Source organism: Rhinopithecus bieti, unplaced genomic scaffold, assembly GCF_001698545.2.
Source record: "Rhinopithecus bieti isolate Rb0 unplaced genomic scaffold, ASM169854v2 scaffold_47995, whole genome shotgun sequence".
NCBI lineage: Eukaryota > Metazoa > Chordata > Mammalia > Primates > Cercopithecidae > Rhinopithecus > Rhinopithecus bieti.
Genome location: NW_016819498.1, coordinates 1,245,751 through 1,258,185, shown reverse-complemented (window position 1 = coordinate 1,258,185; position 12,435 = coordinate 1,245,751). Strand labels below are relative to the sequence as shown.

At 39.4% G+C, this 12,435-nt stretch overlaps 1 protein-coding gene across 1 annotated transcript in view; it reads right to left on the bottom strand.

The window, feature by feature from the left end:
- The window catches only part of EML6 (EMAP like 6), a 261,918-nt gene that overhangs the window by 144,126 nt on the left and 105,357 nt on the right, over positions 1–12,435 (bottom strand). Inside the window, exons 6-7 of the mRNA XM_017859044.1 lie at positions 5,924–6,109; positions 4,202–4,337 (exon numbers count right to left, since the gene is read on the bottom strand). Of these exons, the coding sequence (XP_017714533.1) occupies positions 4,202–4,337; positions 5,924–6,109 (322 nt within the window). The remainder of the gene's footprint in view (positions 1–4,201; positions 4,338–5,923; positions 6,110–12,435) is intronic.

Below are 12,435 nucleotides of genomic sequence, written 5' to 3'. Positions count from 1 at the left end.
GGCCCTCCTCATGATATGAGGGACATTTTCTTTGACTAAGCCTTGGGGAGAAGGGAGGGAGCCGGAGAATCAGATCTGATACTAACCAATTCTTGATGTGAATGTGACCCATCTCCAAGCTGATTCACACTCAACCTAAAGTGGGGTTAATTGTTTTTACTGTAAGTCAAGTGTCCTAATTAGCTCAAGCTACTAAAAAAACGTAAAAGAATTAATAATGCCACTTTATTACAAAGCCATGTCATCATTTTTTTCTGAGCTTAGTATGCATCTTAGTTCATCTTAAAACTTCTTTCTTGATGGCTGACAGCTAATAGTTATTAGAGGATGCAAATGTATGCCAATCTTGCAAAGATTTGCATTAAACAACTTGGAAATTGTCAGATTCATTTTGTAAATCATCTAGACATCTACAGGAGGAGCAACACAAGTCTTTACAGGTGGTACACTAAGTGTGATCTTTATAAATACCCTCAGATTCCTAAGCACTAGTAAGCAGCAATTTCTTAATTTTCGCTAATACTTTTAAATGTATAGAACATAGAAAATTACCCATACCATGTCATGGGAACTGGGCTATGGCCATGATTAATTCTCTGGTTAAATTTGTTTAGAAAACTATTTGGCTGTTTGAGTAAGATGAGAAATCACGACATTTCCATTGAAATAAATTCGAGTGTCACTGTTTCACAAATAGCAAAAATACAGAAGAAAGCTAATTTATATCAAGATAGTTCTTATAAAAATAAAACTGTCATGTCCAAACTGACAGCAAGGAAGCTTCATGTCCAAACTGAGGGCAAGGAAGTCTAACACTGCTCTGCCTGAATCTGTTCCTTTCAAATACACTTGGTTTGTTTGAGGCAAAGAGAGGTGGAGCAGAAGGCCAAGTCTTCTTTGAGGGAAGGCATGAGAGGGTGGCGGGGGGTGGGGAGGACACCTGACCATCTTCTGTCCACTCTGCTTTCTTTTGTTCCTTTCCCACCCTCTTTCCTTCCCTTTTCCCTCCCTCTTATTTGCTCAGCTCTCTGCTAATGTTCAAAGGACCAAGTGTATGGTATTGCCTGGCTGAAGGGGAAGCTACGCCAGAAAGCTATTTACATCTTGATTACTTTTATCTCCTCAAATCCTATATATTTTAATGCCTATACTTGTGCTGGGTCATTCTACTTCACTCTGGATTTGGGGCACACCTCCACGTGCCTTGGAGAGGCTGCCCCGTCACAGGATGGCCCTGGCAGCCGGCCTCCAAGACCACAGGAGGGCCGGTTCTGAGAGTCTCTCCCTGCTCGGAGCTGCGGAAAATGGCTCTGGATCTCAACATCTTCTTTCCTTGCTTCAGTGGAATAATGGCCTGCCTGATTATTCACCAAGGCCTGGCTGAGCACGACAGAGTCCCTTAGAGGGAGATTTAGAGCAAGTTTCTCCACATGGCCCTGTCCATGCAGGCTCCAGAACTCCCTAAGTTGGGAGCAATGGGTGGGCCAGACTTTAGTTGTTACCAGTAACTCAAACCAGGAGACTTTTCTTCTTTTGATGCTACATGTATATTGTTTTTTCACTGGGGGCTGGAATGAAGGCCAGCAACTCTTTTGATGCTTGATGATACACAGTGGCCTTTTGTGACAATGTTGTCCAAGCCAGGAGGAGGGGATAATTTTAGGTGGGTGTTCCAAGGGCAAAAATTAGATCCCAGCATATTAAACTCATGTCACAAACATTACTTTAAAGGGAAGTTTTAAAAAGATACATTTATCATTTTCAAGTAAAATACTAAGCAATTAAGAGTACTGGTGGTCAGCAGCAATTCTAAAAGTGAAGAGGTCACCTGGAACATCCACACTGCGGGGCTGCGTGCTAAGCAGTGCCATCTCCACTCTCCTAGGAGCTCCATCCCAGCCCCCATGCCCTCTCTGACTCCTTTGGACTCAAACTGGAACATGATCTATACCATCCTTTAAAAGCAGTCTGTTTCTCCCCACAAAATGCCGGCTACTGCCTTATCAGTAAGCCATCTAAGATGCACACCAATCCCTGATAAACACTAAGCCCACACACCACAGGACACATCCTGTGAGGTGCAGGCTTATTTCAGGTTCCCAATGTCCACGGTGTACTACCCAGATCTGCTTTCATCTTGGCAAGGATGGGGCGGGAATCTGAGACTGATGTCCAGCGGAGGGCATCGCTGACTGTCCTAACTGTGTAGACAGGAGGTGGCTGTGGGGCCCATGTGATCAGTACAACACCTGGTTACATAGATCCTTATTCAGAACTGGTCCCTGAACTCTCCCAGGAGAGCCAGGCTCAAGGACTCAGTACTGGGCAGAAAAGTATAGCAGGGTAAACCAATAGCTTCTTAGCTGATCCCTATGCTTTAAAATGTATGCCTTAATTATGTGATACAATTTTTGGATTAAATGGAGTAACTGCCAAGTAAGAGTCATGAATCCTGGTTGGTGCTCTCCAATGTTTAGGCAGTTTATGGTTACTAATCCCATCTGGCAAGTTGACTCCACTCTCTAAGTATATGTTTTGGTTTCTGGTTTACCTTGAAAGATACACCAAGAAGCTTCATGGTTCAGGGTCAAACATTTTTGGCTACTGTACTTAAAAAAAAATTACTCTTATGAGTACTTGCCTGCTTATATCTGTTTGTTATGTTTTTTCTGGATCAAGTTTCCCTGGCCCACACTCTATGGCAGAGAACTTAAGGACTTTGATCTCCTTGTCCCTACATTGAGGTAGACACCAAATTCCACAGCTTCCTATGCCAACCTCTGTGCCTAGTATTCAGAAATGTGTGCACACCAGCATCCTGAGCCTCCATGAGAAGACAACAGTCCAATCCTGGATTAGTTGACTTAAATGCACATTTTTGTTTCACAGACACATAAAGCAGCTGGCCTCCAGGTATAAACAGGAAGTACAATATCCAGCTCATTTCCCTGTTGCTCAACTGTTGGAAAAGTTTTACTGAAAACAACACTATTTAAGGATGGCCTGAAGGATACGCAGTCTACGCTGTCTTCTCCCAGTCCTCTGAAATCTACCCAAGGCCAGCAGAGAGCACCATGCACTGCCACCCGATCTGGCCTATGGAACAACCTTGCCATCAGGTCACACAGCGGGGGCTTCATGAGGAACAACCCAGGAGAAACAGCTCGTTTCAGGCCTGTTGAGGACTTTCAGCCCTATGTCACAGGGTCGTCTCTAAAAGATGCTCAGGAAATCTCTCCCTCATCTCGGCACTGAAAAAGATTCCCCTTCATGAGAATGATGGGTAAGTTTTCATCCCGTGGACCTCCACGGCTCACAGTACCACGTACCCCTCCCTTGGTGCTGGGTCTGCGGCCCACCTGTGGGGAGTGAACAGAACCTCCCAACCTGTGCTTAGCATACTAACAACGCTATGACTTCCTCTTGTCGTCTTTCCTATTTACATTTTCCACTTCAATCTTTCTCAGTTGTAAATTCTTTATCTGCCAAAAGGTAACAGGCCTATCATGAGAATTTTAAAAGATGTATCGTATTCTGATATATACACTCTATATACTGTGAGAATAGCTAACAATCTGAGTGCTAAGTGCACTTTGCAAGTATATTTAGTCCTCATCCTAAGCATTTCGCAAGTATATTTAATCCTCATACAACCATGGAAGGCTGGTGCTAGTATTATCTCCCTTTTATAGATGGGGAAATAGATGCCCCGAGATTTGAGACTGCTGTTCAATTTCTTAACTTTCTCACAGGGAAAAAGAATTTGAACCCATGCCACATGACTGAGCCCATGCCCTTAATCCCTACTACTATAGTATCTACTACTTTAAAGTTATCTTTAAAAAATAAATTTGTCACATTTCTCCTCTCATTTGTTTTCAGAGGCTGGGCACATTCACTCTTATGGTAACCAACTTGTCTAGAATTTCTCAGTTTTGTCACTGACAATCCCATCTCCTAAGAAACCTCAGCAACTTCATCAGAATGCTTAATTTGGCTTCAGCATTGCTGGTTCATACAGATGCATTTGTGCAAATTAGGAAAAAGGACATCCATTTACTTTTAACATACTTTTGCTTGTATTCAATATATTTATATAAACTGCCTTTTAAAAACGGGGTACAGAGAAACAAATACGAATACAGAACTTCACATTATATTTCACATCCAGAGTTACAGGTAAGTTTAACACATATATTACCTTTATATCCTTGTTCTGTCTCCCTGAGATCAATTTTGGTTATTGGTTTGAAATCAGTGTCCCATAGTCGTATACACCCATCTCGCCCACCAGTGGCAAAGCCTTCTTCACAAGCATACATGCTAAAGATTCCAGCCTGTTGATTAAAATAGGTAACACTCAATGCTGCAACCATCCTAAGTATAATGAATAGATACAGTTGAATGTTGATTTAAAAACATAACAAGGCAAAAACAAAAATAAAACTCCCTTGTTCTCTATTGAAATGCTGACAATAGATCAAAGAGCCATTTATGATACTGTTCATCTCAACTACATTTAAAAAAATCATAATAATCAAAGCAAACTAGTTTAAGTGCTCTTTTACCACTACTAAAAGACGGCAGTTTTTTAAAACTCAAAAATATAATTAATGCAGGTATAGGAATCAAATTCTTTTACATGATAAGTGGCCCTTAGAGAGAAAAGACAACTATGGAGGTGTTTCATGGAACTTGCTGCCTAAAATAATTAAGTAGAGATAAGAGGCTAGGAACATAAACACTTTCATAGGCACAAAAGTGCCCAAAATGTACCTCAGTGGGCTCACAAAGGTATCACTTGAACCTAATTGAAAACGTAAATAGCACTTATGTTAGCTTGTTAAGCATCGTTTGAAGATTTTCACATGGGAAATAGTTTTAGTAATTTAAAGATGCTCCTCCACAGGAAAATACTTTACTTGGTTTCTTCAAAAGTGCTGCAAGAATATAATGTTGACATAAGATCCAGTATAAAAAGAAATTAGGTTACTAAGGCAGCTGCTTTTATGAACGAGGACAAATACTGACCCATTATTTTAAGAGCTGTTTCATAATTAGTGAAGCCAAGAAAATTCACCCGCAACATATAGTGAAAGATCTGAAATGTCATAGCTCTAAGAGTTGCTTAAACTTTTCTTCATATTAAGAGTATAAGGAATCAATTTGGAGGCAATAAGCTAAAGGTTTATCATTTCCAGTAACATCATTACCCAATTTCCATTCACTATGATAGGCTTTGCCTTTCACATCATCTTCCCATTTGTAGGGACAATTTTATCACCTGTAGATACAACAATGTAGTCATTTTCATATGTGTCAAAAAAGAGGGCAGAGTGGTAAGAAGTTTGTCCTTGTTCTTACAGAGCAGACACCAGAGATATGTGGTTATCAATGGTTTCTGATTGTACCTTAAGAGCTCATGACACTGGTGTGGAGGTAACACCCTGCACCTCAACATAAAGAATGAGGAAAATCTATCTCATCAACCAATGTAAGAGCAATAGTTATCTACACCTTTCCTGTTCAAACTATGGGTCACTGATGAGCAGTGGCAACATCATCCTAGACCTATGGAGCCAGAATCTGCATTTTAACATGATCCTCCAGAAACTCATGGGCACATTAAAGTTTGAGAAGTGCCTGTAAGATGAACCTGATGAGCTAGTTCTAGTGTTCTGTCAAACTACTGCAGATGACACAAATCAAGCAATTAATAGTTAAAGTGAAGGTTAATTACATTGTGTGCTTTGAAATATATTTTCCTTTAGGTGAGTAAACATAATTTGGGAAATTGTCATGAGTGGGGAGTGTTCAGCAGGGTCCTCTGATTCTAAAACAACAAGAGAAAAATACAGGGAGCGATTTGTGGTCTTACCTTATTTAGTAAATCACTCACAGATTTCCACACGGTAATACTTACACTATGTGCTCCTTGAATGGTGCGGACTAAATTGAGCCCTTTCCAGACATAGATGTCACCATTTAAAGCACCAGAGTAGGTGATGTCTTCTTTGGCACATGCAAGGCAAAGGATGGTCTGAAGATCCCCCGTTTTGCCAAATATCCCTCTTTTTGCAGTCAGGGCATTTCCACACAGTGTCCAAAACTAGAATGTAAGTGATAAAATAGATCTCCAAGATAGAGTATTTGGATGTATTTTGCATTGGTGTTTATGTATATTTCAGTGCATTTCACGTAATTTGCTCTATCCAGGCTAGGCACAAACAAGTTAATTTGCTTTGCTGTAACACAACAACATGTAACACAAAAACATTTTAGCTAACTACCAGGAACATGAGAAAAGCCTATAACAACACTTTTAAAACTTTCAAAGTTCCAAAATTTCAAAGCTTTGCTCATTGTTTAATGGTGATTTAATAGAAGATAATGTTCTCAGAGTTGGAATCAAGTGGACAAATCATGCTTTGCTTAGATTTCTGTCAAGTTATAAAACTAGTATAGGTTTATTGTAGTTTAGAAACTGAGGTAAGTATAAAAAGGAAAACTGTGAAGGTCTATAACTGCTGGTTAACCTGTTGACATATCATCTAGATTTTTTTTTTTTTCTGTTTTTGAGACAGAGTCCCACTCCGTCACCCAGACTGGAATGCAATGGCGCGATCTCAGCTCACTGCAACCTCTACCTCCCAGGGTTGAGTGATTCTTGTGTGTCAGCCTCCTAAGTAGCTGAGATTATAGGAGTGTACCACCAAGCTCAGCTAATTTTTGTATTTGTAGTAGAGACAGGGTTTCTCCATGTTGCCCAGGCTGGTCTCAAACTCCTGGCCTCAAGTAATCTGCCCTCCTCGGCCTCCCAAAGGGCTGGAATTGCAGGTGTGAGCCACTGCACCCAGCTATATCTAGGTACTTTTAGTGTACATATATTTGGAAATAATTTCTAACTTTCAATGTTATAAATCTTCATTGTAGAAATGTTACTTAGAAATGTTTCATAAATGAGTCATATTTCCATATATCCAAATAATTGACTAGGCTTTTCAGTTTTAGTTGCATAAAATGTGTCCATCGTGTAGAAGACCATACACAAAGCTTCAGCAATTTTATAGAAGGCAGTAAGGACACTCCCATGGTTATACAGACACAAAATATTTTGCATTGACATAGATTTTTTGGGGGCGGTGGCAGGGGGACAAAGTCTCACTCTGCTGCCCAGGCTGGAGTGCAGTGGCCCGATCTCGGCTCACTGCAACCTCCGCCTCCTGGGTTCAAGTGATTCTCCTGCCTCGGCCTCCCAGTTAGCTGGGACTACAGGCATGTGCCATCATACCCAGCTACCTTTTGTATTTTTAGTAGAGATGGGTTTTCACCATGTTGGCCAGGCTGGTCTTGAACTCCCAACCTCAGGTGATCAGCCCCACTTGGCCTCTCAAAATCTTAACATATTTTAATGTATCAACTAGAATAACCTCACTGTCCTTGATATGGCCCCCCTCAGTTTAAAAAGGCTATTTGCATATGCTAAGGTATTCGATCCTATCAAAACCCTTAATAGGCTAAGGAAGACAGTATTGTCATCTCCATCTGGAGGGGAGGGAAAACAAACAGAAGTAGCTCACCCAAGGTAAAGGTTCAATGGGTTTAGAAAAAATATTGAAATCTTTATCTTTGCTTTGACAACTTTGAATCAATGCAGAGGCAAATGAAACAATGAGATAATTTTAAGGTAGCATATTCAGACTGTGCCCAGGTGGCAAGGAAATTCAAAGGTAGAGAACTAAGTTGAATGAAACAGAATCAACAGGAGTAGGACTCGGATCAGCGGTGAGGAATAAACTGCATCTGGATTCAGAAGAGCAGGATGAGATGAAACCACATGGCAGGAATGTGGGAATAAATCAGTAACAACCATACTATTTTACACCTGCAGCAGAGGAAAAGCCATGGTCCTCTCAGAGTAGTTGGGTACTGGAGGAAGCAGTTCTGGGATGGCTATAACACCAAGATGGCCAGGATTCAGACAGCTGGGGGTGGGGGGCTGTCCTGTGTGTGTGTGGCAGCAGGTTGGGGAATAGAGGGATGCCTTGGCAAGAATGAAGGGCAGATACACAATGAAGGACCAATATGGGATTATCTTCTCAGAAAAGGTATCAGCTCTGGTAACTCATTTCTTTGGGTATTATTAATGAAAAGGTGTTAAAGTATATGTTGAAAGAATAAAGCAGGCTCATGCCTGTAATACCAGCACTTTGAGAAGCCAAGGCAGAAAGATCACTTGAGCCCAGGAGTTAGAGACAATCCTGGACAACACGACAAAACCCCATCTCTACAAAAATAATTAGACTGGAGTGGTAGCACATACCTGTAATAAAGCTTTTTTTTTTTTTGAGACAGAGTCTCGCTCTGTCGCCCAGGCTGGAGTCCAGTGACATGATCTCGGCTCACTGCAAGCTCTGCCTCCCGGGTTCATGCCACTCTCCTGCCTCAGTCTCCTGAGTAGCCAGGACTACAGGCGCCCGCCACCATGCCCGGCTAATTTTCTGTATTTTAGTACAGACAGGGTTTCACCATGTTAGCCAGGATGGTCTCCATCTCCTGACCTCGTGATCCACCTGCCTCAGCTTCCCAAAGTGCTGGGATTACAGGCATGAGCCACCGCGCCCAGCCTAAATTTGTTTTTTTTTAATAAAGAATAAAGAGATCTAGGAAAAAGCTAGTTAGGTATAAGCTCTGGAAAACATTTAAGCTGTTACTCTGAACCTGAACAAACTCTTAGACATAAATGATTACTGGTTGTACCAACATGCCAAAGAACTTGCTGTTCATGGCAATGCTTATGGCAGATAGTTCCCTTTTTCTTTATACCTCCTCATGCATGAAGATTAAAAGAATTAGTTTGTCCTTTAACTTTGGATGTACACCCCCGGCCTGAGTTATCTGAATATTTCTAGACAGTCACAAAAAATGGAGCCCATTACCTTCAGACTTGATCTACATAAAAGTTTACTGACAAGTCACCAGGTCAAATGGTATAAGGCCCACATGGAACATTCCAAATAGTCAAATGATTCCCTAAAATTATGATATTTTCTGCAGAAAATGGCAAGTACCTGAAATATTCTCTCTTGAGAAGCATTTCCTACTTGAAAAACAGTGGCAGTTTAGGGTAGCAATGCATCATTAAATTCACACCAAATGAGGAGACCTTGTTTATCTTCTCCTGTCTCTACCCACAGACTGTAACGCAAATTTTGTTAGAGCTGGCAGGTACCTTGAGTTCATCTAGCCCTGGCTAGTCCCTAAAGTCCCTTCTGTCTCTGACTAGAGACGGCTCAACAGTATCCACAAACCTGGTAGGCTCATTTGCTATAAAACCAATGAAGCGGCTGATGCTCAACTGTTAGTTTTTCAAGCATTTGTTTCAGATAATTGCGATTTGCCTGTTTGCCAAAACATAGGGGATTTACAAAGCCGAAAAAGATTTCACCCTAGCTACACAAATTTCAGATGAAGGTATTTTCTTCAAGTACAAAGATTTTGCATTCAATTTATGACTGGAATAATTCAATGTTAAGGTAGGTTTTTTTGGGAAGAAAAGTGGAGGAATCCTGGTAATTGGATATAGAGAATACAGATAGGAAAAATAATTTGTTGAAGTTTGTTTAAATTTATTATATTTCTAAACAAAATTAATAAAGTATTGCTAGGTAGACATTCCAGATTCTTTGAGGTAAAAATGCTTGCATTTGCTTAGAAAAAATATCCAAGTCTGCTAAGATGATTAAATTTAAACAGGGTAAGTAGTTCTTGTTTTCAAATAAAGTTTCAGAATTTTGTCTCAGCTTTTCTGCTTTTAGAATTTACTGATTTAAAAGTTAAGAGTTATCCAAGGATAGAAAGAGCTAGGAAGGAATCAGGAGAATTCTATCAATTAAGCAGCAAATCTAGTTAGAACCCAATACATGTAGGGTTTTCTTTTTGAAACAAGTTAAGGCAAGGTAGTTCACTAAAGAAATTTCTCAGTGGAAAGAGCTCTATGAATCAGAGGCTGAGCTTTAATCCCACCTCTGCCATCATTTTTGTGATCCTAGGAAATGGGGAAAGAAATTAACATTATTGTGCCCCTACTGGTTCCATGCTGTTTAATGTAATTATCTTAAATTCAGGAGGTAGTGACTTCTCTCTGAGATAGAATGAATCAATATTAATTCAGCCTCAGGGAGATTAAACGGTTGCCCAGAGTCAAGTAGAGGGAAACAATCACGAATCGAAGTCAAATTCCCACCTAACCCTCTAGGGTCCTGGGTTTCTTCACCACTGAGTACAGGATGGATGATGGCTCCCAGGTTAGGGTCCCAAATTTCCAGAAACTCCCCACAGCATAACAGAAATCAGGATCATCATGAACTCACATTTTTTTTACTCATGGCTGAAACAATTTTCATATTTTAGTTTAATCAGAAACTCATGTTGGCAGATAACACATCTTTGACTAATTAAACATTGTTAAGGAAAGTATGATTCAATGGCTAGTTTATTTTGTGGCCACCATCTTTCAATATATTTGTTCCCTAAGAAAACTATGGAAATAGGTTCTTTGGTAATGAAAACATTGGTAATCTTGGAACATATCATGAGCCATGGACCCTACCAGCTCCCCAGTCCCATGCTTCCATGGGTGACCAATGCCTCTCTTAACTCCTGACAGAAGTGCAACCCCTCCCCTAGTTCTGCCTCCCAATCCTTCCTACCAAACTCACCTACCCACCGAGGCTCAGCCTAAGCAGCATCTCCATCCTGACAACGTGCTTCTAAGCCAGCTGGGATCTCATCTTTATCGATAGAGGGCTTTGATTTTACCTTTCTTCCAAAAGGGTCTGTCTTAATGTTTTAATGGCTAAACTTCAAGCAAATTGAAAGTAGGGTCTGTTTTTGTTCTTTCATCTAGTACCAACTCAAATATAAAACTGAATGAGATTTTGGTCTTTCAGGTGTGCTGTACCAAGCATAGAAGGAGCCTCCAGCTGCTGCTAATAAAGCAAACTACCTAGATTTCAGCTGACGTTTTCCTAGATTAAAAATATACACATCAGGACTTGGTACAGGATTATTAAATGTTTATGAAGCTCTAAAGTGTTGTGCAATATCTTACACTTTTGAGTAGTGGAACCTCTAAAATTTTTGTTCTCCATTTTAAAATTTCTTATTTTGGAACATAAATTATTGTAAAATAATTTTACAATGAAGTATACAAGGGAAAAATTATCCATCAACCCACTACCCAGAGATACTGTTTAACGTTTGGAGATGTCCTTCTAATGTATTTCCTACATAAAATGTTTTAAAGAAAAGAAGCCACAAATCTAATCTCACCATCATCCACCCACAAAGTCAACTGTAAACTTCCCCACACAATAGATTTTGAATATTTCCCAATATAATTAATCATCTAAAACATAACGATTGTACAGTGTTTTCATCATATGGATGTAACATTTTATTCAACTTCCTAGAGACACTTAAGTGGTTTCAGATCTTCTGTTTGGTTTATTTCAGATCTTCTATTTGGTTATTTGCTATTGATCACTTACTCAGCAATGAGTCAGCTCTTGGTTCACACTTATAACAATTTGCTTGGGATAGATTCTAAGACGTGAAATTACTGGATCAACGATAATTGACATTTCTAAGGATAAATATTTCCAAATTTCTGGACCAAAAGAGCATTATCAGCTTACCCCTCTCTACCAGCAAGGTTTAAGAGTGCTCATTCACGAAATCCTTGCCAAGAGAGGGTACTTTTAATCGTAAATTTGATATATTTACAATGTTTTGTTATTTTAAATTTGTGTTCCTTAATTATTGAGATTTAAACATTTTCATAAGTCTATAGGCCAACAGTGTTTCTATTTTTGTCAGTTTTCTATGCTCTTTGTCCATTCTACAGATTTGCAAGAGGTCTTTGCATTTTCAGAACAACCCAGTTATCTACTTTGTGTGCTGCTTATACTTTTGCTAGTTTGCAGTTTCCCTCTTTTTGTGGAAAGGAATTACACAGAATGTTTTAATATTTCTACAGTTGCATCAGTATTATCCCTTACGATGTCTTTGCTTTTACATTTTAAAAAATCTTTCTCCAATTTGAGCAGTTAAACACTTGCCTATATATTCCTCCAGTTATTTTATAGTTTTTGAAACTTACTTCTTTAATTCATATAGACTTTGTTTTAGTGTATAGTATGAAGTATTAATTTTACCCAAACAATTGATAAATTTGTGCCTATCAGTTAGAGATGCTATTATACTTTAAGTTGTCATACATATTAAGGTCTATTTTCAGCATTACTTCTTTTATCCAAGTCTTATACCATTTAAATTAAATTCTACTATGCTTTAGTAGATAGTGGTACATATCCTCTTCATGATTCTTTTTTTTATCCCAAAGTTCATAGTTATTGTCATTATTTTATGCTC